This window comes from Moschus berezovskii, chromosome 23 (genome assembly GCF_049115385.1).
Source record: "Moschus berezovskii isolate FMDL1 chromosome 23, NW_MosBer_1.0, whole genome shotgun sequence".
Classification (NCBI taxonomy): Eukaryota; Metazoa; Chordata; class Mammalia; order Artiodactyla; family Moschidae; genus Moschus; species Moschus berezovskii.
In genome coordinates, this window is record NC_142482.1 from 14,955,489 (window position 1) to 14,982,982 (window position 27,494).

Below are 27,494 nucleotides of genomic sequence, written 5' to 3' on the forward strand. Positions count from 1 at the left end.
CAGCATCAGGATCTTTTCAAATGAGTCAGCTTTTTGCATCAGGTGGCCAAAGTACTGGAGTTTCATCTTCAGATCAGTCCTTCCAATGACTGTTCAGGACTGATTTCCTTTAGGATGGACTGGTTGGATCTCCTTTCAGTCCAAGGGAGTCTCAAGAGTCTTCTCCAACACCACACTTCAAAAGCATCAATTCTTCTGCGCTCAGCTTTCTTTATAGTCCAACTCTCACATCCATACATGACCACTGGAAAAACCATAGCCTTGGCTTCTATAGTATAGCGCCAAATTGTTTTCGAAAGTTACACTCCAGCTGCGTGAGGAATTCAGTTACTCCACATCCTCATCAGCATTGGTGTCCGTGCCCGTGAAGCAAAGTTTAGGCTGCTTTCGGGGTGAACCTTCGGATTTTGGTTTGGTTGTCTGAGTTATTAACCACCGCAGACTTCCACTTGGTCCAGCCACAGCGTGTGAACGCAGACTTGGCTCCACAGTTTTGCTCTCCCCGCCCGTCAGGGTCCTCTCAGTCAGGCGCGTCAGGTGCGTCCAGGGCGCCGGTTCCCGCAGACTCTGGAGCCCGCCCCCGTGCAGCGGAAACGCTTGCGGCGCCTTCCCGGCCGCCTCCTCGCGCGGCAGGTAGCGGCCCGCGCCCCGCGGCGGCCGGCTGGGGGCGGGGCCCGGCGCGCGCGTGCGCACCGCGAGCCCGGCGCATGCTCGGAGCGCGGAGGGGCCGGGCCGCGCGGAGGCTGGGTGCCCGCACCCGGCCCTTCCCGGCGGGGTTGCTCGCGCCGCCCGTTCCGAGCCCTGCTGCCAGTAAAGTTCCCGAAGCATCACAGCCACTCCTGAAGAGCGAAGAGGGCGCGAGCCGGCCGGACGGCCGGCCGGGGGCCGGCGGACGCGGCGAGGCGGCGGTTGCGCCGCGCCCCGGAGGCGTTGTGGCGCCGGGCGGCGGGCGGCGCGGGGAGGGTGAGTAGCGGCTCGCGCCCCGGCCGGCGGCCACTCCTCGCCTCGCAGCGGCCCGGGACGCGCCCGCCGGGGGCTGCGCGGGGGCGGCGCGGCCTCCAGGCCGGGCGCTCGCTCCCACCCGGCCGTCGCGCGCACGCCTGGAGCGGCCCGGGCCCGGCGGCGACCCCCGTCTTCCCGCCCCTCCGCGCGCTCCCTTCTCCCCGCGTAGTCCCGCTTTCCCCCGGGCCCTCGTCTCCCCGCGCTGCCGTCTGCCCCCCGCGCCTCCCCGCGCCCGGGTCTCCCTGGACGTGGCGGGCCGTTCAGTGCGGGTCGCGGCTGGCTGGGAAAGGGCCCGAGTCCACCCCGGCTTCCAGACCGCGTCCAGGCAGCGGGCCCCTCCCTGCCCGGCCGCACGCTGCCCGGGGTGTTGCCGAGGCGCCCCTGGAATGCGGCTGAGCCGGCTGCGCGCTCCCCTTGACACCAGGCGCCGCAGAGTCGCTTCCCGCGGGGACCCCAGGCTCCGGACCCTGAGGGTGTGATAGGGCGACAGCTTCGCTGTCACGGCCCGGACAAGTGACTTTACAGTCTGAGAAGGACTGTTACGTCTCTAGATTTCATACAAGTGAGGATATCTTCCAGGTAACTTCAGTGAACCTGAGAAGGTTTTCCGTGATTGTATAAGTATAATCAATCATACGTGTGTTGAAGTACAGGCAGTGATGGAAAAACCACTGTTTTGATCATTGAGTTAACTCTTTTCTAACGTATTGTGCTGCTGTTGTTTGTAAAATTAAACTTGGGAATAGAACACACATACAGTGTTACTCTCAAGCTCTTAAGGTATTATACTCAGAATTACACTTTTCTCCCTCCCCTTATTCGGAGTCCCCACGTTCCCTCTGCTCAGCATCAGGGTCTTTGGCTCGATCCTCTTCGGTGGAGTCCCAGACCTGACCCTCTCTGATTTGGCTCAAGCCCCACCCCTCACCGCAAGCCCCGCCCCATATTGGACTTTGCTTTAACCTCTCAGTTTAGGGATTTCGAGACACGACTGAAGTGACTTAGCAGCAGCAGCAGCAGCATCCCAGGGATGGCGGAGCCTGGTGGGCTGCCGTCTATGGGGTCGCACAGAGTCGAACACGACTGAAGTGACTTAGCAGTAGCAGTAGCAGTGGTTTTTTCCCGGAGAAGGCACTGGCAAGCCACTCCAGTACTCTTGCCTAGAAAATCCCATGGATGGAGGAGCCTGGTAGGCTGCAGTCCGTGGGGTCGCTAAGGGTCGGACACGACTGAGCGACTTCACTTTCACACATTGGAGAAGGAAATGGCAACCCACTCCAGTGTTCTTGCCTGGAGAATCCCAGGGACAGGGGAGCCTGGTGGGCTTCCGTCTATGGGGTCACACAGAGTCGGACACGACTGAAATGACTTAGCAGCAGCAGTAGCAAGAACTTGGTTATGTTGGTATAGTTCTTTTTAGTCTGTAGAGAAGTGAGTGGCTGATAATCACAAGGGTCGGACTGCCTGTGTTAAGATCTGATTCCATTTATTTTTCTTTACATTTTATTCTTTTAAACATTATCATGTGATAAAGTGGACTTTGTTCGGGAGTGTGCAGTTCTGTGAATTTTAGATTCATGTGACCACCGCAGTAGTCAGGGTATGGAACACTTCTGTCACCTCCAACCACTCACGCTGTCTGTCGTCTCATAAACTCCCCCTTACTCCAACCCCTGGCAATTACTGATCTTTTCCAGAATCTCATGTAAATGGAATCATACAACATGTAAGCTTCTTTCGCTCAGTATAATGCCTTTGAGATTCCTTCAAGTTGCTGGATGTATCAACAACTTATCCTTTTTATTACTGAGTAGTATTCTGGTGGATGGATATGCATCCACTGGAGGACGTTTGGATTGTTTCTAGTTTATGGTGACTATAGCTGCTGTAATCATTCCTATGCAGGTTTTTGTGTGAGCATAAGTTTTTGTTTCTCTAGGGTGCTGCTAAGATTGGGGTTGTAGGATCACATAAAGTATGTTTAACTTTATAAGAAACTGTCACCCATGTTTCCAGAGTGTGACTATCATTTTGCATTCTCACCAGCAAAATGTGAGAGTTCCAATTGCTCCACTTCCTCTTTAGCACTTGGTGTGGTTGGATTTTTTAATTTAGCCATTCTGATAGGCATATAGTGGTAATGGCAACCCACTCCTGTATTCTTGCCTGGGAAATCTCATGGAAAGAATGTGAGCCTGGTGGGCTGCAGTCTGTGGGGTTGAAAAGAGTGGGACGCAGCAACGGAGCCCAGTGTGTCTTTAACTAATGGCCAAAGCTGTTGAATATCTTTTCATGTGCTTACTTGGCGTATATAATCTTGGGTGAATATCTGGCCAAGACTTTTACCTATTTTTAAATTTGGTAGCTTCTTATGTTGACATTTAAAGGTTCTTTATATGTCCTGGATACGAGTTGTTAGGTATGTTTTGCAACTATTTTCTTGCAGTCTATAACTTGTTTTATTGTTTCAACAGTATCTTTCACAGAGCTGATATTTTTAATTTTGATGAAATCTACTTTATCTATATTTCCTTTTGTACATCTTTTGGTGGGGCTTCTCTGGTGGCTTTGCATAATCCCAGGTCAAGAAGGTTTTCACCTTCTAGATATTAAAGTTTTACATTTAGATCTATAATCTATTTTGAATTATTTGTATAAGGTGTGAGATTTAGGGGAAGGTTTACTTTTTTTGCATATGAATGTCCAGTTGTTCCATCACAGTTTGTTGAGAAGACTGCCGTGTCTCCATTTAGTAGTTTTGAGTTTTTGTCGAAAATCAGCTGGCTGTGTTTTCATGGGTCTGTTTTGGGCCCTCTGTTGTGCTGGGCCTGTGCTGTGTTGATTTCTGTATCTTTCTCTTTGCCAGTATCACTCTTTCTGATGAATGTAGCTTTATAGTGTCTTAAAATTGGGTGGTATGATTTTCTCCAACTTTCAGTCAGTTCAGTCACTCAGGCGTGTCTGAATTTGTTTCATATCAAAGAATTTCATTTTGGGAGGACGCTATTGTAAATATCATTTAAATTTTTTTTGGCTTCAAATCATACCTTGTTAGGACATTAGAAATACAGCTCAGTGTTGTGTGTTACTCTTGTAGCCTGTGTCCTTGCTAAATTCACTTACTAGTTTCAGGATTGTTTGTTTGTTTGATTCCTTGGACAATCCATAGACAATCATGTCATCTGTGAGTAGGGATAGTTTCCCCCTAAACTGTAAGCACTTTGTGTCTTTTTGTTGCTATTGCTCTGGCTATGCCTAATGATAAACAGGAGTAGTGAGAGTGAACATCCTGACCTTGTTCTCACTCTAAGGGGGAGAGCAGTCTGTCTTTCAGAATTGAGTATGATGTTAGCTGTAGGTTTTTGTGTGTGTGTGTGTTTTAATTGATGCCCTTTATCAGGCTGAAAAAGTCCCTTTCTCTTTCTAGTTTGCTGAGAAATTTTCTCACAAATGGATGTTGAATTACGTTAAATATTTCCTCTGCATTGGTTGATATGGTGATGGGGTTGTCCTTCTTTACTCTGTTAATGTGGTGGGTTACATTGATTTTTGAGTGTTGAAACAGCCTACATTCCCAAGTAAAGCCCATTTGGTCCTGGTTATTCTTTTTATGCATTGCTGGATGTGATTTACTCATGTTTTGTTGAAGATTTTTGCATTATATTCATGAGGGACTGTTTGTCTAGTTTTCTTTTTTGTACTGTCTTTGTGGTGCTGGTGTCAAGATAATGCTGGCTTTATAAAATAAGTTAGGGGATGTTTCCTCCTCTTCTACATTCTGTGGGGATTGTATATCGTTTTGAAAAGTTTGGTAGAATTCTGCAGTGAAATCACCTGAATTTGGAGCTTTCTTTTTGAGGTTTTAAAGTTACAGATTTTATTTTCCTAATTGTTATATCAATTTCATTGATTGCTTCTCTTTATTATTTCCTTCCCTTTGCTTGCTTTGGGTTTATTTTGCACTTGTTTTTCCAGTTTTTTGAGGTGGGAGCTCAGGTTATTGCTTTGAGACTTTTCTTCTTTTCTGAGGTAAGCATTTAGTGCTGTAAATTTTCTCTCAGCACTATGTTAGCTGTGTCCCACAAACTTTTGACACATTGTATTTTCATTTTATTTCAATTCAGTTATTTTTAAAATTTCTCTTGAGCTTCTCCTTTGGCCCATGGATTATTGAGAAGTCTGTTTTTAGTTTCCAAATGCTTGGAGACTTTCCTGTTATCTTTCTGTTACTGACTTCTAGTTTGATTCCACTGTGGTCTCTTTATTTTAATTTTGTTGAGGGTTGTTTGATGGCCTAGACTATGTCCTGTCTTGATACATGTTCAGTGGGTGCTTGAAGACTGTTCTGCTGTTGTGTGGACAGCTCTATAAATGTCAATTACATTCTGATATTTTTATGGTGTTTTTAGAATTTCGTTTTATCATGTTTTCTAGTATTTTTGAATATTTCTTTGTGTAACTTTAGCCATGTAGATAATTTATCGCAGTCTATTGGTGTCAGCATTTTACAAGCTTAAGTGAAGTATAGAAGCCTTACCTCCCTTCACATCCTTGTGTCCTCTCCCATGTATAAATAATTGTCTTAAATGTTTTCTCTACGTATATTGAAAACCACATCGAACAGTATTATGATTTTTCTTTCAACTGTCAAATGTAACGTAGAACATTCAAGAGGATGTCTTTCTGTATTTAACCATATTTTTGCTTCTGTCATCTTTCTTTTGTTCTGATATTTTAGGTTGTTTTAATAATTTAATTATGTCTGAAGTGGAGACCTAGAACTTGTACTTTAACAAGTGCTTTTAGATGCTGCTTAAATCATGCAAGTTTATGAAGCACTAGGGCCAGTTACTGAGACTCCATTAGGGACAAAGAAAGGAATGCTTTTCACATTTCAGACATGTTTAGTGTAGTGGTTGTATAAATGAAGTTTTGGTTCAGGTAGCTAGAATATAATAGTTAAGTAGGTAGGAACATAAATAGCATTAATAATTTTAACAAATATGAAAAAATGAGCCCTCTGTTGTGAGGGTCTAGACTGTTCATTCAGTCTAAAATGCACACAGTACACGTACTGTTACTTTCATTGTGTGAATAACTATAACTAGTCTGAAAGTAAAGGAAGAAAATGTGTGATACAAGATTATGTGTAATGGATTGATTGTAACCTGAATACTAAAGTACTGTGACTTAAGAGCTGGATGCCGTCACTTGGTTGCATGGTATTACACAAAACCCTTCTTTTGGGTGCAGATCTAGGGATGTTAATTATCACCAGTGAGGATGAGCAGTTTCCTTAGACTTTGTATTTGTTTCCTATTTGGTGTTAACTATCTATGGAGGATTTCTTAGGGTATATGAAACTACCATTTTTTGAATGCTTAACTTTCACTGTGCTCAGTGCTTTATATGTATCAGTCAACAATCCTGTGAGGTTAAATATCTTCAGAAAACTGAAGCTTGAAAAGGATAAGCAATAATTTCACGAAGAGCACAGAACTGGTAAAAGGCAACTTTAAATCAGGCCTCAACTCTAAAGCCCATAGTCTAATCTTTGTGAAAGGCAGAATCCACTCATTTATCAGTACCTGAAAGTCATACATTGTGCTATTGGTAAAGATTCAAAAGTGAATATTATTGTCTCTCTTTTCAGAGAATTTAAGTTAAATGAACAGAGTGGGGAGGGGAGGCTCTTCATCATGGAAACAAATCCTTGGAATTCAGTTTGATTATTTCTTGATAAAATAATTATAGCTTATTTTTATGTCATGAAAAAAATAATTTCATTTTAAACCACAGGTTTGAGAGAGAAGATCTAATCACCTGGAATTAAAGTTGGCACAGAAACCTTTTCAACTCCAAAAATGTTGGAGGAAGATATGGAAGTGGCCATCAAGATGGTGGTTGTAGGGAATGGTGCAGTTGGAAAGTCAAGTATGATTCAGCGGTATTGCAAAGGCATTTTTACAAAAGACTACAAGAAAACCATTGGAGTTGATTTTTTGGAGCGACAAATCCAGTATGTACTTGGCAACTTTATCCTCTGGGGTTTGGTTGATGAGCGGTGTCCGATGATGGTGACTGGCTACAGCACACACGCTGGGTGTCCGGTGGCACAGTGCTGAGTCACTCACTCCTTTGTGTGTCTTCACCGTCTTTTCCCCTCCTCCATCTCTCCCTCTCCTCTCTCCTTTTTCTTCCTTTTTGCTACCCTCCTCTCTTTTTTTCTGCTTATATCTGTTTTATATTTGTTGGTGGCACCTTGGGCACTTTTAAACACATTTTATTCATTGTTTGGTTGTGTCGGTTCCAGGTGTGGCACATGGGGCCTTTCACTGCGGCGCACGGACTCTGGCTGCAGCACATGGGCTCAGTTGCTCCGTGGCTTGTGGACCTTAGTTCCCTGACCAGGGGTTGAGCCCGTGTCCCCTGTGCTGCAAGTCAGATTGTTAACCACCAGGCCACAGGGAAATCCCATCATAGGCACTTCTTAAACAGAAAGGAGTGCTTGATTCTCCTGAGATTTCTGTCCACGATTTTCTTTGGAAGGAATGTTACCTTTCACAGTAATTTTCATCTCTTATATATTAAGGAATCTGTTTGTATAGAATGTCTCTTCTCTTTTTTAAAACTGGACAGGACTATGTAGAAGTTGGAGAATTAATAATGTATTTTTACTTTAAAGAAATAAGAGAAAGGTTTGAGGGGATTAAATACGCCGGTGAAAAAGAAATCCAGTTCTAAAACACATCAAAGTAACAATTTTTGTCCTTAGTCCTGAGAACTTTTGAGATTATTCTAAATTGTAGGAGACAAACTAAAATTTATCACAGAGAAATAAGTAACATTAAACAAATCTGACTTAACTGTCCCAGACATTAGCATCAGAGATAATTGTGTTCATTGTTTTAAAAATTGTTGAATTTATAATCTGTTTACCTTTTTTCTAAAAATACTTCTGTTTTTGCTTCCTTTCTTAGATGTCTTAAGAGGATTCATTTTAAATCTTGATTATGTTTATTTTTGTACTTGTTATCGGACCAAAATAATATTTTAAGTATATAGTTGACCTTCATTATTTGTAGATTCCATATTAATATTTTAAGTATGCAGTTACTTCTCATTATTTGTGGACTTTGTATGTTCCGATTCACTACTTGCTAAAATGTATTTACAACCCCAGACTTGGGACCCCATTCATGGACATGCACAGAGCCTCAAAACATTTGCGTCACCTGCACACACAGGTCTGGCTGAGGCTGAACGAGACAACCTCCACCTTTTTGTTTCACCTCTCATAAGTCCATAAGTGGCCTTTTCATGCTCTGTTTTTGTGTGTTTTGTTGGTTTTGCTGTTTAAAACAGCACCAAGCCTAGAACTGACGTGCTGTCAGGTGAGCAGTGATGTGCCTCATGGAGGAGACACATGTGTTAGATAAGCTTCTTTCAAGTACCAGTAATACTGCTGTTGGCCATGAGTTCAAAGTCGATGAATCAGCAATATATATTAAATAAGGTGTCTTTGAACAGAGCAATGCAGAAAAAGAAGTTATATATTGATCGGTTGATGCAGTTGTAACAACGAGCTTGAAGGCCCCTTGCCGGGTATTTTCGCTCAGAGCTGTGGTTCAGGACTTGCTGACTTGCTGTTGGCAGTGGCTCTATAAAAGGACTGTTGCCTGTGAGTAAGACAGCAGGTGCGACAGAACAGTCAGTGTCTGCGTTAAGGGGCCAGCGTGGTGAGCTGCTTCGTCCTCTCTCTCTGGTCTCTGCGTGTTAGAGTGGGGCGGCTGGAGGGGCAGCTGACCTGAGGAAGCTTTCTCAGGACAGGCCAGGATCCTATGGACACCAGCCTCCACAGACGCTCAGTTCCGTGTACACAATGGCACAGTATTTGCAGTTAACCCACACACGTGTTCCCATAGACTTTCAGTTATCTCCAGATTAGTTATAACGTCTAATACAAGGTAAATGCTGCGTGAGTAGTTGCTGGGCACATAGCATGTTCAAGTTTTATTTTTGGAACTTTCTAGAGTTTTTCCCACATTTTTTAAACATAACTTTATTTATTTCGGGCTGTGCTGGGTCTTTGTTGCTGAGTGGGCTTTTTCTCTAGTTGCGGTGCGTGGGCTTCTCATCGCGGAGACTTCTCTTGTGCGGCACAGGCTCTAGGGCGTGACTTCAGTGGTTGTGGTGCGCGGGCTGGGAAGTTCCCGCTCCTGGTTCTGGAGCACAGGCCCCAGAGTGTGGCTCGCAGGCTCGGTGGCTCTGCTGCCCGTGGGATCTCCCAGGATCAGGGATCGGACACATGTCTTCTTTACCGCTGAGCCACCCGAGAAGCCCTCCAAATACATTCTGTCTGCGATTGGTTGAATCTGCAGGTGTGGACCCCTCTGATGCTAGTCCTAGAGCCAGCACAACAGGTAACTCCAAATCGTGTAAAGTGACAGCGTTAGGGGGTGTCTTTCACCCTTTGCTCTCACTGTGGTTAATGGTGTCAGCACTTAAAAGCACTTAGACTTTTTCAGATTGAAGCCCACAATGTAGTTTTAATAACTCCAGATTTTAAAAATAAAGACATTTCCTTTGCATATAAAATAAATTCATCTCTTGTTTCAGAGTTAATGACGAAGACGTCAGGCTCATGTTATGGGATACAGCAGGTCAGGAGGAGTTTGATGCAATAACCAAGGCCTACTATCGAGGTAAATTGTGAGTGTCTTTAGTCTGTTTGAATGTGTTCTTTTGGCTGAACAAAGAATTTTGCCTTTTTTGTTCCCCATAGAAGGATTTCTCTTTAAGAATATTTAAATTAATTTCAAAGTATTTTTTAAAACCCCAGGCCGTTACTCTTATAAAGATCTTGTTGGGTGGTAAATAATACTTTATACAATAGACTGTTGTCTCTGCCTTAGAATTACATGACTCATATAGGCAGTCCCAGACCTAGTAAGTCAGAAACTATGAAATGTCTTCTCTGACTCCAGGGAAATGACTATATAGTCAGAGAATGGAAACTAATATAAGAAAAAGGAAAACTCCAGCAAACAAAATGGCATTTTGTTTTGACATTAACGTGTGTGGGTAAAGCCTTTTCAGGGCTGCACAAGTTCAGAGAAGTACGAGTTACAAGTGAAAGGAAAGAGCTACCTTGATAGGACCGAAGACTAAATTGTGGGCAGAATCCCTGTTTTTACCTACCTAGCTTTTTTCTCTAAATTCTTAGTATATAATGTATTCTTTTTGTGAGAAATAAATAGGTTGGATTATTTATTTTTAAGCTTTTAACACTGTGATTTGTCAGTATTACTTTTTCACTAGTGTGGTTATTTTTTGAGGAAGTAATTACCGTTACGTATTTCTAATAAGACACAATTGTGTGAGTCTACAATTATCTCAAAATAAAGTTAAAAAAAGAACTGGTCAAATGTGAAAAATGATTTGTATATGAATAAAAAGGAGAAAATGTTGGAATTGTACAGTTAAGGAGATTATTTGGGTCCCTAATTTAAAGGAAAAGACCAGGTAGCTAAAAATATTTTAATTTCCACTGCAGCTGAGGTTATAACCCTTTTTCCAGTTTTTGCCATAAGACTGTGTTCATTATTATCTGTTAATTTTTTTAACTTGGCTCATCCAGTTTGTCACAGACTTCTTGTTTTAACTTGTTCAGTTTAGTTCAGTCGCTCAGTCATGTCCAACTGTTTGCGAGCCCATAGACTGCAGCACGCCAGGCCTCCCTGTCCATCACCAACTCCCTGAACCTGCTCAAACTCTTGTCCATTGAGTCGGTGATGCCATCCAACCACCTCATCCTCTGTTGTCCCCTTCTCCTCCCGCCTTTAATCTTTCCCAGCATCAGGTCTTTTCAAATGAGTCAGCTCTTCATATCAGGTGGCCAAAGTATTGGAGTGTCAGCTTCAGCATCAGTCCTTCCAATGAACACCCAGGACTGATTTCCCTTAGGATGGACTGGTTGGATCTCCTTGCAGTCCAAGGGACTCTCAAGAGTCTTCTCCAGCACCACAGTTCAAAAGCATCAATTCTTTGGTGCTCAGCTTTCTTCATAGTCCAACTCTCACATACATACATGACTACCGGAAAAACCATAGCTTTGACTAGATGGACCTTTGTTGGCAGAGTAATGTCTCTGCTTTTTAATATGCTATATAAGTTTGTCATAGGATTTCTTGCAAGGAGCAAGTGTCTTTTTATTTCATGGCTGCAGTCACCATCTGCAGTGGTTTTGGAGCCCAAGAAAATAAAATCTGTCACTGTTTCCCTTGTTTCCCTGTCTGTTTGCCATGAAGTGATGGGCCTGGATGCTATGATCTTCATTTTTTGAATGTTGAGTTTTAAGCCAGCTTTTTCACTCTCCTCTATGACTTTCATCAAGAGGCTCTTTAGTTCCTGTTCCTGCCCTAAGGGTGGTGTCATCTGCATATTTGAGGTTATTGAAGCTTGTGCTTCATCCAGCCCAGCATTTCGTTTGCATGATGTACTCTGCATATATCATCCAATTCTCTTTCATATGTTTACAAAAGACATTCTTTGCCAGAAACTAAAAAGAGAACCCATAATTATTAGTATTTACATGTTAATGAAAGGACTGATGCTGAAGCTGAAACTCCAATACTTTGGCCACCTCATGCGAAGAGTTGACTCACTGGAAAAGACCCTGATGCTGGGAGGAATTGGGGGCAGGAGGAGAAGGGGACGACAGAGGACAAGATGGCTGGATGACATCATCGACTTGATGGACATGAGTTTGAGTGAACTCCGGGAGTTGGTGATGGACAGGGAGACCTGGCGTGCTGCGATTCATGGGGTCTCAAAGAGTCGGACATGACTGACCGACTGAACCGAACTGAACATCTTAATTTACTGTGGGTGATATTCAAATTTCTTTTCCCTTTGTTTCATTTGGACTAGAAGACTTTGAACAGATTTGATCTCCCTGTATTTAACATTTTAATTTAAAGCTATCGTAAGTGTATAAATAGATCTGTTAAAAGCTTTTCTTAAAATGTAACTTTTTTTAGCCAACTCTGTTAAAATGGCAGAGGGTGGATACTGAGCCAGGTCTTAAGCCTTAGCTTTTTTCCCCTCACATCCCTATTTGAATTGAGGAACAAATAGTAGCAACATTATATAAATTTGACATATTGAACATTCTTTTACGCTTTTTGTGAGCCTCCATAAGAATGCTTTTGGCTACTGAAAATTATTTCAGACTGACTTATTTACCGTCTGTTGACTTGTTAGTGGGAGTAGCTTTCAGTTGCGGTTTGTTGGGATGGTAGTCTTGCTGATCTCCTGGCTGGCCCCCTCCCCATGTGGGATTCCTCCTCATGTTGATTTTCTTTTAGGCTACAAGGTTACAGTGCTTTGTTCACATCCTTCAGGAACCAAGGTTACCCACAACTGTGCATCAAAAGTTCAGAGCATTTATCTGATCAGACCACCTTTGACCAGATTACAGTGAGAAGTCAGAGGAAAGTGATTAACCTAATCGGCTTGGTGCACACATGGCCTCCCCAGGGCAGACAGTAGGGTTGGCTGCCTAAACTGTAGGCTGCTGTTCAGAGAGGGAGAGGGGTTCTCAGAGGCAGGGGCAGTGGATGACAGCTTGGCACCAGGTAACATCTGCTTCTAGTGTAGATTCCAGTGATGATTTAATTAAGCAGAAATAAGGAGCAGGGAGAAAAGGTGGGCTGAATGAGTTCAGATGGAGATTCAGTGACTGAAACACTATGCCTTAAAAAATTATGACCTACTAATTTTTATTCTAAAAATGTGTTATTCAAGATACATAAAAATGATATTTAAAAAAATATTATAATTCATTTAAATTACAGCAAGATTGTTGCTCCAAGGCACTGTTATGTTCTTAGAATACTGGCTTAATTGCACAGTGAAGCATGTGGAAACGTGATTTCCTTGTCAGTAGGTTAGAACAGAGCGCAGATCATATTGGGAAGCCTTTAGCATTCCAGATAACTCCTCTTAAACTCTTAAGAAAGTCCACCCTTGGCAATAGAAACCATACTTAGAAAGTTGCATACAACATAGAAGAGATTTTCATTAGTTTTTTACTGTGACTTGGTTCTCACACACAAAAAAATGCTTCTGACTAAATATATGGAAATGAGGTTTTAGACTTAAGACCTGTTATTTGAGATTATGCACGTAAGTAGCTGAGTGCTAAGAGTTGATGCTTTTGAACTGTGGTGTTGGAGAAGACTCTTGAGAGTCCCTTGGACTGCAAGGAGATCCAGCCAGTCTATGCTGAAGGAAATCAGTCCTGAATGTTCATTGCCAGGACTGATGCTAAAGCTGAAGCTCCAATACTTTGGCCACCTGATGCGAAGAGCCAACTCATTGGAAAAGACCCTGATGCTGGGAAAGATTGAAGGCAGGAGGAGAAGGGGACGACAGAGGATGAGGTGGTTGGATGGCGTCACCGACTCAATGGACATGAGTTTGAGCAAGCTCTGGGAGTTGGTGATGGATAGGGAAGCCTGGGGTGCTGCTGTCCATGGGGTTACAAAGAGTCGGACATGACGGAGCAACTAAACTGAACTCACATAAGTAGAAGAAAACACTTCTTTTCTTAAAAAAAAAACACTTTATTTCACAAATATAAATGAATATAAATTGTTGGAAATTGAATAGCTCTGGACAGGAAACTGGTTGTAAGTTATAATAAACACAAGAATTAAGGAATAACAGAATTAGATTTCAAGTGTCAGGTTTGTTTTGAAGTTACATGAGCATGGAATCTGTGACAAATTGGTTCATTGAATAATTTGTGTGCTTTAGGTTATAAAGTGTGAAAAAAAAATAGGAGCCAGAATTTTAAATCCTTAGTAATATCTATAAGAGTGTTTTTAAAGCCTTGTGATTCCAAGTGGCCTTTTCCAGTGTTCTCTGGAGCAGTGTTTCTTCAACTTGATTGTGCACAGGAATACCCTGGGGAGCTCATTAAAATGCAGCCTGACTTCGGTAGATCTGCAGGTGGCTCCAAGAGTCTGCATTTCCACTGCCTCCCAGGTGACACTGATGCTGCTCATCAGCCACTCTGGACCAGCCTGCAGACCGTCTTGCAGTATCTGTCAGTGGTTTGAGGACAGAAATAACTGCATATTATGTATCTTGGAGAGTATTTTCTGAATTGTATGAAAATGTGGTGACTTTTTTGGAATGATATTGTTAATGAGGAATAAATACTTGCTATTGGTGATCTTGTCATTGACACCAAAAATTTATTCAGAGCTCTGTATTCTGATCTGTGCGTAAGTGGGGTAGTTTATTAACTGTTAGAAGTGATCCATTTATGGGTGACTTACTGTTAGCTATGATGTTGAAGAAACTTTTCTAGTGCTCCAGTTTTCAGGGTAGGTAGTATTGAAGGTATGTTAAATAGGAGGAAAATAAAGGTCTTTGTACAATATATGGATAGAAGACACTAGCTGCCTTTCAGTGTCAACAGAGAAATTAAAACATGAACTTTTCCAAAGATGTCTTGCACTAACAGAGCTAGGGGCTGGAGGAAGAAAAAGAATGGAGAGCAGTGTGGGGTCATTTTAGTTTATTTTTTCATGGTCATTTAAAAATTAAATATAGTTCTAATTGATATATGGCAGAAAACAACCCAATATCAGAAAGCAGTCATCCTCCAATGAATAATAAACACATTAAAAAAAACAGTTACAGCTGGTATGCTGGAGAGGCATCGCTCCTGAAGGTAGTGACACACGGCTGCGTCTCGCCCCCTCTTTATGTTTGCGTGGATGGGGGAGCCTGGTGGGCTGCCGTCTGTGGGGTCGCATAGTCGGACACAACTGACGCAACTTAGCAGCAGGAGCAGCGGTAGGAGCAGAAGGCGTTTCCTTGACAGTACCCTCATCTCACGTCTCTTCTGGCCGCTCTTTCTTTAACTTTATATTGGAGCATAGCTGATAAACAGTGTGTGATAATTTCAGATGAATAGCAAAGGGGTTTAGCTATTCACGTACATGCACCCATTCTCCCCCAAACTCACCTCCCATCCAGGCCAACTCCTGGTCACTCTTAAATAATTTTTCTCAGCCGCCTCAGTGATTTCTAGTCATACACATATCTCAATTTGGTAGTAGGAATAGCCAGATAATGTAAGTTAAGTCTCCTTTCCTCTGGGCCCAGCCTTGTGGTCTGGGAGGGGAATGCCGATGGCTTCACTCCCAGTTCCTCCCGAGCGGGCTGGGCCCTGAGGCCCCTGGAGCGGGCACAGAGAAGGGTGGCAGGGTGGGGTGGTGCCGGGGCCTCTGTATGTGGATGGTGGCAGGTACTTTTCTGTCTGGGACTTTGTCCTGGCTTCCTCAGTGCTTTGTGGTCTTAGGGGACTAATGTGTCCTTGATTCTGTCAGCTGACTTCCTTTTTGTGGGAGTCAGCGCTCCACTTCCACCTTTCCTGGTGCCAGCTCCCCGTGCCCCGCAGTGGCCCTGTTGGCGGTGGTTTGCAGTGGCCTTGCGCCGGCTTGTGTCTTGGCCGCAGCTCACCTCTGCCTGTGTGAGACCCACGTGTGCTGTTGGTCCTGCTGTTGGTGGCGGCACAGTCACCCCGCAGATGCAGCTCTGTCTGCTGGTCCTACCGTCCCGTGCTTTCTCAGCTTGGATGCGGGCGGTGCTTCTTTATGGAAATCCTTCGAGGATCTCCTGCCTTTCTACTTCTCAATTCTTAAAAAAATCCTTGAAGAGCTTGAGGGAGTTCCAGACTTGTATAATCGATTTGTAGCCATTTTCTTTGTAAGTTTGGCAAATAATGATCTTCTCACACACATTTTGGAATCTGGTATTTGTCATCTGTTTTGTCAGTACCTCAGTCAAAATTCTGTAAGAAGAGTCTTCTTTTAGTTTATTTTTTATTTTTTTTAGTGTCTTTTAGAAAGGGCTTTTTTGTTTGTTTAGCTTTTTGGGTTTTCCTAAATTTAAATATCCATAATGCATCACTGTTTCATCTGTATGAATGGATAAAATATTCAGTTAGAGGGAGGTAAAATAACTAGTTGTCCCATATTTGTCAGGATTATTATAACTGCAGAAGTAATCTGGGTGGTCTTTTTTGTGGTTTTTTTTTTGATAGTATATTTGGGTTAAATAAGATGAGATGTTCAAGTAGCTTAAAAATGGGTAAATTCTAAACAGCTATACAAATATAAGGTAATTGTATTACAAATTAAAAAAAAAAAAGATGAGGTGGTTACAGTATCCACTCTGAAGGCTTCTATCAGGTGAACCTTCCTGCTTCAGAGATTTGTGTCCCATTTTTTTCTGGAATTACTCTTGCTATGGTACTTCTTTCCTTTGAGTTCAAATTTTGTAATTTTGTAGGGCTATTCAGTTGTTTGGTAGTTTCTCATTTAAAATTGGATAATTCTACTTTTCTCCTTTGGTTTGATAGTCACACATTCTTTTTATTCTTAGGGTGATTGCCTTTAGCTTAAGATTCTGTCTTGGCTTACAACCCGCCTACAGACAGACACACACAGACAGACACACACACTCACACACCCACACAGACAGACAGACACAGACACACCCACACATGGGGTGGGTGTGGGTGTAGAAGTGAGAAGCCAGGGAAAGAAGGAGAGCCATCCACAGAGGGTGCAGTGATGAGCTGGTTACTGCTGCGGGCAGCTGGGTATCCGCCCTCGTTAGGGGCCGGGGAGACAAGCTGACGTTTTTACCACCCTTTTCCCCAGGTGTCAGGTCCTCAGGGGGTTCACTAAGCCAGGCGTCCTCTGAGGCCTGGGCAGACGAGCACCCCTGCAGCCAGTACTGGAGGTGGGGGACCCCCAGCTCTCCTGCGCCCAGCTCCCTGTGGATGGATTGGGTCCAGGTCCCTCCTCCTCCTCAGAGGGCACTGTGCCCCTTCCCAGTCCTGTGGGCTCTCTCCACACAGTCCCCCACTAAACAGTTTTGAGTTTTATGGACAGACTTTTATCCTTTGATCCTCGATTTTTTAAAAACAAAATTGTGCTTTTCTTAATCATCCTTACTGCCCTTATCTCTGGTGCTGTCTGCTTCGACTTTTGTTGCTTGTTTTCTGTTTTTGTTTTGTTTACATACTTCTGCTCTGAATGCTTTTTTTTGTTGTTTGTTTTTTGTGACTGAGACCTTGTATACTTGGAAATAACCCTATTGGACCCTCAAATTTAAATGACACTTGACTGGATATAAAATCCTATGTTTAAAGCTAACAGTTTTATTAGCAAAGAATGGTTTCTTAAGCATAAATTTATTGTCCAGTATGCGAGTGTGGCCTCTTCAGCTGCTTTCTCCTTCAGCCCTGGGAAAGTCTCGGGGTGTGTCTCCGTCTGCCTGTCCCCTAGCCCTGAGTTCCGCATAACTGATTCATTCTTTGGTTTTAAGCCTGTTGTAGTGGAGGGAAGCATCTGCCTTTCAGCCATAGTGAACTACCAGTTTTTCCTTCATTAATTGTTCTTTGGCTTTCTGCCTAATTCCCTCAGGATAAGCAACTGTCTTGGCCTCAGAGTGTCCTAGTAGCCCAGTATTTGTGTCTTGCCTGTGAGTGGTGGGAAACTCTCACACCTGAGGGATTTGGAAGGAAGGAGTAGCAGTGAGGAATCCTCTTTGACTCCAGGACAGTTTTCTCCTGTCACCTGCTTTTGTTACCAGGCTGCCTGATTCAAGAGCTAATCATTTATAAAAACCCTCTTCCAGAAGATTGCTGCTTATTTTTAAAATTAGATATTATCAACCTAATATGATAGTTGATCATCATGAGAAACACTGGGCTGGAAGAAGCAGAAGCTGGAATCAAGATTGCCAGGAGAAATATCAATAACCTCAGATATGCTGATGACACCAGCCTTATGGCAGAAAGTGAAGAGGAACTAAAAAGCCTCTTGATGAAAGTGAAACAGGAGAGTGAAAAAGTTGACTTAAAGCTCAACATTCAGAAAACTAAGATCATGGCATCTGGTCCCATTACTTCATGGCAAATAGATGGGGAAATAGTGTCAGACTGTATTTATTTTTGGGGGGGGCTCCAAAATTATTGCAGATGGTGATTGTAGCTATGAAATTAAAAGACACTTACTCCTTGGAAGGAAAGTTATGACCAACCTAGATAGCACATTAAAAAGCAGAGACATTACTCTGCCAACAAAGGTCCATCTAGTCAAGGCTATGGTTTTTCCCGTGGTCATGTATGGATGTGAGAGTTGGACTGTGAAGAAAGCTGATCGCCGAAGAATTGATGCTTTTGAACTGTGGTGCTGGAGAAGACTCTTGAGAGTCCCTTGGACTGCAAGGAGATCCAACCAGTCCATTCTAAAGGAGATCAGTCCTGGGTGTTCATTGGAAGGACTGATGCTAAAGCTGAAACTCCAATACTTTGGCCACCTCATGCGAAGAGCTGACTCCCTGGAAAAGAGTCTGATGCTGGGAGGGATTGGGGGCAGGAGGAGAAGGGGACGACAGAGGATGAGATGGCTGGATGGCATCACTGACTCGATGGACATGAGTTTGAGTGAACTCCGGGAGTTGGTGATGGACAGGGAGGCCTGGCGTGCTGCGATTCATGGGATCACAAAGAGTCGGACACGACTGAGCGACTGAACTGAACTGAACTGATGATAGTTGATGATTAAAATATTGTCAGTGAGTATGATAGGGGAATTAAGTTGAACAGGATGAAAAACTAAAACTTTCTTCCTCTCTATTATATATAAATACTTCATCTTGGTGCTACACTGGTTTTTTTTTTGGCATGTGGACACTATTGTATTTATTTTCATTTTTGTCGGCACTGGCTCTTGTTGCTGCACGCGGGGACAGTGGGCCTACTCTCCAGTGGTGGCGCACTGGCTTCTCATTGCTGTGGCCTCTTGTTGCAGAGCACAGGCTCTCTGTACACGGGCTTTGGTAGTCGGAGCATGTGGGTTCGGTGGTTACACCTCGTGGGCCCTAGAGCGTGCCGGCTTTAGTAGTTGCGGTACTTGGGCTTAGTTGGTCCTAGGCAGGTGGGATCTTCCCAGACCAGGGATTGGATCCCTGTCCCCTGCATTGGCAGGCGGACTCTTAACCACTGTGCCTCCAGGGAAGTCTGGCATTGGTTCTTAATTTGTGTTCTTTAGCATCATTGGTATTCTCCTAAAATAAAACAATACAGATTTTTTTTGAAAGTAAATAGAATGAGAAAATTGTGCTTTTTCTTAAATCTGCACTGAAGGAAATTAAGAAAAAAGTGACAGGTATTGACAGGAAGAATTTGGCAACAGCTTGTTATTCATGCCTAGTTTACTATTCTCTCTGGTTCTTATGGTATCATTAAACGTATTAGTATTTCATGGTATTTCACAAGGAATGTGTATAATTTTGAGGGCACCTTGACACTTGCACAAATTTGAGAACCACTGCTCTTGGTAAAAATTGGTTCTTTGAAATAGAAAATAGAGTTTATATGTTAAAAAATAAGCAGTGCTACAAAGATGAGTTCAACATTTACTTACATAAAAATCATTTGGAGTGCATAAAAGTTGCCTGTACCCTGCATAGGACTGTTTCATTAATGTCAATAACACTTTTATTTTGTGACCTTACAGGAGCCCAGGCTTGTGTGCTTGTATTTTCTACCACAGACAGGGAATCTTTTGAAGCCATTTCCAGTTGGAGAGAGAAAGTGATGGCTGAAGTTGGAGACATACCAACTGCACTCGTACAAAACAAGATCGATCTCCTGGACGACTCTTGTATAAAGAAGTAAGGTGGCTATTGTTAAGGGGGTGGCAGTAATTCTAGAAAGCTAAAACCTATTTTATTTCTTTGCATAGACTTACAAAAGACAGGCTTATACTTACATTTTTTTGTGAGCTGTTGTGTGACTGGTTTGAAAAGTTCACACTGAATCAGAAGTAAAGAAAATTAAAGGAATACATTTTGGAGGCCCTTTTAGAGTCCTAGGTCCTTGCAACTCAGTCCAACTCTGTGTGCAGTCAAGTCTATTCTGAGTATGAGTGTTAAGTCTGTCTGTTTTAGTATCTAGCGTAAGTGTACTGATAAGTTTAAATAGGTAAGCAGTTCAGATTCACACTGTTTGTATACTCAGTCCCATTATATTCACGTGTGTGAACAGCGTTTGGCATCCAGAGAATTTCTCGCTGTAAGTATTAGTTTATTGCATTATTAACATTTTGCTGACTTTGAAAATAGTTGCCTGGTTCTTACCTTATTTTTTGGGGTATGTTCATTAGTCACCTGATGTTATGTAACAAATTAGCCCAAAACTTAGTGGTTTAAGACAACAAACGTATTTCTTAGTCTATGTGGGGCAGGAATTTGGGAGTGGCTCAGCTGGGTGGCTTCGTTTTGGGTGTTTCATGAGGTTGTTGTCAAGATGCTGCTGGGGCCTTGTGGTCACTGGAAGGCTTGACTGGGGCAGGGGGTCTGCTGTCAGGCTGGCGCCCTTGCTTGCTCCAGGCAGGAGGCCCCTCTCTTGAGCTGGGAGTGTCTTTATGGTGTGGCAGCCTCTGTTCCAGGCATGTGATCCCAGAGAGGGAAAGGCAAAAAAGCCGCAGTGCCTCTTAGCACGCTTATGAGGGAATCTGAGTCACACACTTGTGTTATTGATGACACAGACCAACTTGATCAGGGAGGGGCAGTGTGGGCAGAGGAGTCTCTGGGAGCCCTTTAGAGAGTCAGCAGCTGTGATGAAACTAGAATTAGGGGTCTTCTCTTGGAGACACTTGAGCATACTGACTTTGGCTTAGGCAGCAAAGTAGTTTTGTAGCCAATAAGAGTAAAATAGGTAATGCAGTTAAGACTGTTGGAGTGTAATTAAATTCAAGTGTTTTTAAAAATAGAAGAGAGAAAATTAGTATTAGATAAAAAAAAGTGATATTTAGCTATTCTAAGGCTAGAATTAGTGACTTTATGGAAAAGTGTCTTTTACAATTACAGTGAGATGGCTGGTGTTTACCCCCCAAGAGCAATGACAACTGAAAATCCTCCTCAGGCACTGACCCCCTCCTCAGACACTGACACCCCCCCTCGGGCACACACCCCCTCCCACCTCGGGCACATCCCCCCTTGGGCACTGACCCCCTGCACCCCCTCCCCGGGCACTGACCCCTCCCACCTCGGACACTGACTTCCCTTCAGGCTGTATGCAGTAAATGTAATAAAACAAATGCTAAGAAAGTACCTTGACTTGCATTTTTTTTTTTAAACTTGATGTGTAGTGAGGAAGCCGAGGCACTGGCAAAAAAGTTGAAGTTGAGATTCTACAGGACTTCAGTGAAGGAGGATCTGAACGTCAGTGAAGGTAAAGTGCCTTCTTAACATTAATGGCAAGACGTTTGTTTTTCTTCTTATGCCTTTTCTCTGTGTTGTTTGGAAATCATGTTTGTATTTTTAATGTTTTTATTTAGTTTTGCTTGCACCAGCCTTTGTTGCTGTGCTGGCTCTTTCTCTAGCTGTGAGGAGCCGGGCTGCCCTCTGGCCGCATTGCACGGGCTTCTCATTGTGGAGGCTTCCCTCACCATGGAGTGCTCTTGGGTGCAGTCTCAGCAGCTGTGACCACAGGCTTAGTGGCTCTGTGGTACATGGAACTTTCCCCAACCAGGAATCCAACTCGTGACCCCTGAATTGGCAGGTGGATTCTTACCCACTGTGCCACCAGAGAAGTTCTAGAAGTCTTATTTGTAATGAGAATAGGATTTTTCTTGTTGTTACGTGTCATCAAGTAGTGTAAAGACTTGATGCTGCTCTGGGTTTGAGTCCTTAGTTATTGACTAATGTCTTTGAATAGTTCTTACTCTACAGCAGAATTCCAGTGGGCTTTTGTTCTGTTCTTTATCCTTAAACATACAACTGACTGTGTGTGTGTATGTGTGTTTTTCAAGCGTGCCTTCTAATGTTGCTGCTTGTCCTGGACACAGCAGTGGACCCCCACTAGGCAGTTAGGGCAACCTTAACTTGCATTTCCTACCTTCTGGGATTGGAGAAGGATGATGGTTATTTTTCTTATTCTGGAATTGCTACTTATTTTGTTGGATTGCAGCTTGATTGTTGTTTCTGTGTCCCAAGTAATACTTCTCACCTAAAGAAAGAGGCATCTTTTTAAGACTGAGTCAGAGTAGTGTTGCTGAATATTAATCACTATTCAGGTATACTTAAAACTAAAGAGCCAGTGACTACAGTGCTATTTTATTTCTTTACTAATAAAATGTGACTGTGTATTTATTGGTATTACCATCATAATTAGGTAATTATTCAGATAATTTTTAGAAGTTGAATTTTTTCAACTCATTTGTGAATTTCTAATTTTAAATTTGTTTCGTAAACGTAAATATAAGTGATGTAAAACAACAGGTTTTATGTGCACAGATTATACTGACCTGGTGAGGTTTCTGGTTTTTTCATTCTAGTTTTTAAATATTTGGCTGAAAAATATCTTCAAAAGCTTAAACAACAAATAGCTGAGAATCCAGAATCAATGAATTCAAGTAGTAACAAAATTGGTAAGTACCCAGAAAGTTTAGCCCCATGTTTACTCGGCAGATTTATTTTCCATTTATCATCATATTTACTTAAAAAAAAAAGATACAGTATGCTCATGTCCTTAAAGAAATGTGAGATTATTAGGAGTATCAGCTCTCTTATTAAAGGTATATTGAGTTAGAAGATTTTTTACCTGAGGAATTTCCTAAAGGTCTCTCCTATTTGACAGTTGCTCTGTCTCAGCACCTTTTCCCTTTCCCGCCGCCTTGCTCAGTACCCAGCCTGATTTTAGCCTGTGATGCCAGCAGAGTGTCGTGCTCGCCAGGGAGCAGGGACCACCTGCCCGTGTCTGACTTTGGACGGTGATTTCTGGGGGGACAGGCACCAGTCCTGTCCTAAGGACCCCTGCCTGCACATGGCGTTCCCACACGGCGTTTTCTTGACCTGTTCTGACTTTTCTTACTTCACCTTTCTATTGCCTGTGTTCCTGCTGTCAGACCCTCCGTGCTCTGACCCGTGCCCGGGCTGCGGTCGTGTCCGGCCTCCTGGGCCCTCCCTGACTCCTCCAGTCTGTGGAGCGCACTCAGTGCAGGCTCGCCGCAGCCCAGCGTTTGCAGACCGTTGGGTCCACCCTTCCTGTGCAGCCTCATGGCCCCTTCCATCACGTACCTAGTTCACTGTTCCACTGAAGGCCTGCTGTTTCTTAAGTCTTCTCTTTTGCTCATGTTGGCTCTTCCCTCAAGAATGGCCTCCCCTTCCCATCTTCTGTCTGAAACTGTGCATCCTTCGAGGTCTGTGTCCAAAGCTCTTGACTGTGGCTGGAGCATGGCCTTCACTTCTCTTAAACGAACAGAGACCTGAGTGCAGGATGTGTCCAGGGCCCAGGCCCTCCTTCCTGTTGTTTGCCCTTTCTTACGAGTTGGATGCGGTTGGCCCTTCCTTTGAGCTATCTGAGGGACCTCACGTCGCTTTTGTGACACCGAACGTCGTGTCCTGCAGCCTCACTGCACCCCTCAGAGGTCAAGCCTCTTGGGCGGGAACAGTCTTGGCTGTCACTGTGTTGCCCAGAGTGTCTCTGGCAGAGTCTTGTGTATCACGAATGGTAAATAGCTCATGGATTGGAGACTACATTGTGGGACCCTCATAGTGCAAAATGAAAACTGTAACAGTTGAAAGTTTTTCTTTAGTTTATCCCTTCTGTCTGCTCATCACTTTGAGGATCTGCAGACCATTTTGCCAGTGTTTCAGCCTGGACAGAAATATCTGCCATCACTGCCAGCTTTTACCTGTGCGGTGTCTTTATAATGTGACATGTAACAAGACAGGTGCTATTGAGGAAGTTCTGTGATGGGAAGTTAGTAAGTGATATTATTAAAGTGATCATACAGATTTCAGATTCCAAAACAGATTGTTACTGAAAGGAGAGGAGTGTGCAGAGACAGTTGCCTTTGGGCAGCAGAGGCAGGAAGGCCTCCATGCGCCCTTGACCCCACATGTGTGTCCAGCAGCACTGCAGGGGCTCTGAGGGACCGGGGGGAGAGACTCCACTGCCACCCTCCTGGTTCCTTTTGAACTTGAACTCTCTTACTGTCTATTAAAAATGAATGAAGTGAAGCAAAAGCTTCATATTGTAAATACTCGCAAATGTCGCTAATTTACGAGGAAGCTGGGAGCACACTGAGTAGATGAGCCTGCGCCCATCAGTGTCAACATGTGTATTGTCCCTCACTTTGTCCAGGGGTCTTCAGCACGTCTGCTGGGAGTCACTCGGGTCAGAATTCAAGTGCCCTAAATGGTGGAGAGGTCATCAACCTCAGGCCCAACAGACAGAGGACCAAGAAAAACCGAAATCCTTTCAGCAGCTGTAGCATACCCTAACAGGCCTCAGGGAGGAGGCAATGGAATTACATTGTGCAGTAAGACACATTCGGCCATCACGGTATGTTACACGACGTTTCGCAGACTTTGCACCTAATTGGCTGTCTGAAAATTGTCAGACTTAAACGTTATTCTGCAGTGCTTTTCAGAATGGAGCAAGATCTCTGAAAAATCACTGCCCTATGGACACAGTTTAATTTTTTTACATTAGACGAAGCTTCTCCTGTTATTGAAGGAGTGATATAAGAAACATCAAAAACAGGTTTTGCTGAATTTGAAATGCAGAAACACGTAAGTGAAATGCCTAAATATATTGGTACAGATTTTAATATTAGGGGTCAAGAAAAGACAGCAGGCCTTCTTTTTCTGAAATTGGTCATCTAGCTTTTCTGGGAAATAATACTGACTCTGAGTACTTACAAGAATAATATTGAAAGGCGAGCCCTAATCTTGCCAGGCTGCGTTAGTGTGTTCTTTACGATGTTACTTGTGCACTGTCTGTATATGTGGAACATGGAGGTGTGTGCACGCAGATCCCTGGTTCTGGAGTAAAGGAAGGTATGTGCAGTGTTTAAGGAAACATGGAATCTAACTTGTTCATTCATGAAACCATTTACACACTTATGTGTATGTTCTAAGTTTTTATTTCCAAATGAGAAATTCCAGATAGATATTTTGCAAAATGAGGTTGAATTTAAAAAGTGCTTTGTGCCAAAAATCTCATACCTAATTCTCAGTGCTTTACCAGAATTTATACTGTGGATAATCTCTTTTAAAAGCAGCTTTCCTCTCTAACACGGTAGATGAAAGAGGAGTGTAAGTGCATTAGTGCTGGAGCCCCTCCCAGGTGGGACTGGTCACGGGATCTTTTCCACGTCCCTGCGCATGGGTGGCAGGCTCGAGCTGGCGGCTGCAGGACCCCTGCCCTGGGCAGCGTGGCCACCCCACACCCAGGGCCTTTTTCTGTTGACAACACAATTCAGAACTTTTAGGATTATACTAGCAATTTTTTTAAACATACAAGAGGTAATTTTTTTGTCTTAAACCACATTACGGATTTTATAATGCCCTGCAACTCTAAAGCTTCTTTTTGTTTACACATTTTTGTATGTTTTTTTCAGATTATAATTTTAAAATTTCTATAACCTTCAGTTTGTATAGCACTTTCTCAAGAGCTCTGTCAGCACCAAATACAAAGTAATGCAAGAAGTGATTTTAGTATGTATTCATGTGGCAGAGCATACATTTTGTGATTTGGACAGTAGCTTTCCAACGCAGATAAATAATTGCATGAACTGTACTAAAACTGGTTATCGTTCATCAATGACTTGTTTTTAACCCCTTGCAACATATACCTGGTCTTTACAGGATTTAAAAATATGTGAAAATAACTTTTCTTAGAAAGTGTGTCACGAAGTCATTTTTCATTATTTGTACCAAGTGCATAATGTTTTATATATTCCTTTTGTATGTTTTCTCTTTAAGTCTGCCATCTGCACCACCGTCATCTCCCTGTCCAGATTAATGTTGAGAACGGAATAGAATTTTTTAGGGCATGTCTTTAAATGGTCAGGAGTGAATGTTTGCTTTTCATAATATTGAAATAATCTGGCATTATCTATTTCAAAGTAATATAAAATGTTTATTTTTATGTCACCAGTTGTCACCACTCCCACTGCTGGCAGTGGGGTAGGTGTTGGAGAAAACCCTGTTCCTGACGTTGGGTGCCCACTGGCAATTCACCTTCCCTTTTCTACTCTCTGGAAATACAGTCCCTTTAATTTTTGCACAAAATGTATTTTTCAGCAAACAGTCTTTATAGCAGAAAAATCATACTATATAAAATGTTGTAGTTCTATTTCACATTAATTAAATGTATGTGGGTAAAAGTTTGTTATTTTTCTATATAAAAAATGTAATCTCTGATGATGGTTGCAGTTCCCTTGATATCTGTAATATAATCTTATGTAGTTTTATTTTTTTAAGGAGAACTGGGATCTTTGTTACACATTTGAATTTTTAATTTGCAATTCTGTATTTTACCTAACTATAATTGGTTAATTAAATAGGCCCCAAAATCAGCCCCAAGTTACTTTCTCAGTTTGCAAAAGCTTCAAAATTGACACTAAATCTTTTTGCCCTGAGACCTTTAATTCTTTAAGTAACTGCTAATTTCTGCACCATGGCTGCTGCAGCAGTAGGGCCCAGGACACTGAGCATCTGTGCGCTGAGACGCTTTTCCATATCGTGGCTGGTCTTCAGCTGCGGTGTGGTCGCCTTGTGTCAGAATGCTCAGGATTTCTTTTCCTCTTTCAGTCTGCCTATTGAATTAACAGCATATAGAATAGCCCACATGAAGCAACAGAATTATAGTAAATCAAGCTAAATGGTTTCCTTTTTATCTGCCCAAAGTTGACAACACTCATATACTTCTTCAAAACCAAGTGAAACTAACATTACCAAGAAAAGCCTATCCCACCATGGCCTGAGCGCACACTGGTCTGAGTGTCCCCAGAGCTGGCAGTGCCGTGCATGGGCAGGACCACTCTGTGCCCGGAGTCCAGGCTGGGCTCTCCTCTGAGATCCTGGACTCAGCCGCAGGACCTGACAGCCCAACTTAAAGACTGTCAGATTCTTGCCTCCTTTTCAAATAGTTGACTGGTAACTTGCTGAGCTACTCCCGTCACTAGGGTGTGTTTCTCTGGAAACAAAATGAACTGATTGATGAAAATCTGTCCCACATGCAGTCATCTCGTGAACAAGGCAGTCCTGGGCTGAACTGGAGTGAATGGGAAGGGGAGGATTCCCAGATGCTGACAGTCTTTGAGCACCTGAGGAAAACCTGGTTCTCTGCTGATAAAGAAAAAGATGGAACAAAAAATCTTTTAACTCATAGTGAACCTGATGATAGCAGATGAGTCTGACAAATCAAGAGACTTTGCTACAGTTATCAGTAAGAATTAATGTCTCTCATGAGAGGAGAGATTTACATAAGGTGGACTTGGGCTGGTATTGAAACTACCATGAATGTCCTCAGATTATAACTGCTTTTTATGAAAAGACATATAAATATATAAAACCAGTCTGGAGCTTGAGTGTTTTTT

The 27,494-nt window shown here is 43.0% G+C and overlaps 1 protein-coding gene across 1 annotated transcript; it reads left to right on the forward strand.

The window, feature by feature from the left end:
- Window positions 1-715: 715 nt before the first annotated feature.
- Window positions 716-27,472, forward strand: RAB23 (RAB23, member RAS oncogene family). The gene is made up of 7 exons (XM_055406115.2): window positions 716-963; window positions 6,802-7,021; window positions 9,622-9,707; window positions 19,617-19,773; window positions 21,252-21,334; window positions 22,440-22,532; window positions 24,251-27,472. The coding sequence occupies exons 2-7, from the start codon at window positions 6,867-6,869 to the stop codon at window positions 24,388-24,390; spliced, it is 714 nt and encodes a 237-aa protein (XP_055262090.1). The 5' UTR covers window positions 716-963; window positions 6,802-6,866; the 3' UTR covers window positions 24,391-27,472.
- Window positions 27,473-27,494: the final 22 nt, after the last annotated feature.

What these genes read in the sequence shown, in the direction of transcription:
- RAB23 (XM_055406115.2), top strand. Translation starts at nt 6,867, where the DNA reads ATGTTGGAGGAAGATATGGAAGTGGCCATCAAGATGGTGGTTGTAGGG. An exon ending in TTTTTGGAGCGACAAATCCA is followed by an intron (nt 7,022 to 9,621) that starts GTATGTACTTGG and finishes CTCTTGTTTCAG; the next exon opens with AGTTAATGACGAAGACGTCA. An exon ending in TTCAAGTAGTAACAAAATTG is followed by an intron (nt 22,533 to 24,250) that starts GTAAGTACCCAG and finishes CACTTTGTCCAG; the next exon opens with GGGTCTTCAGCACGTCTGCT.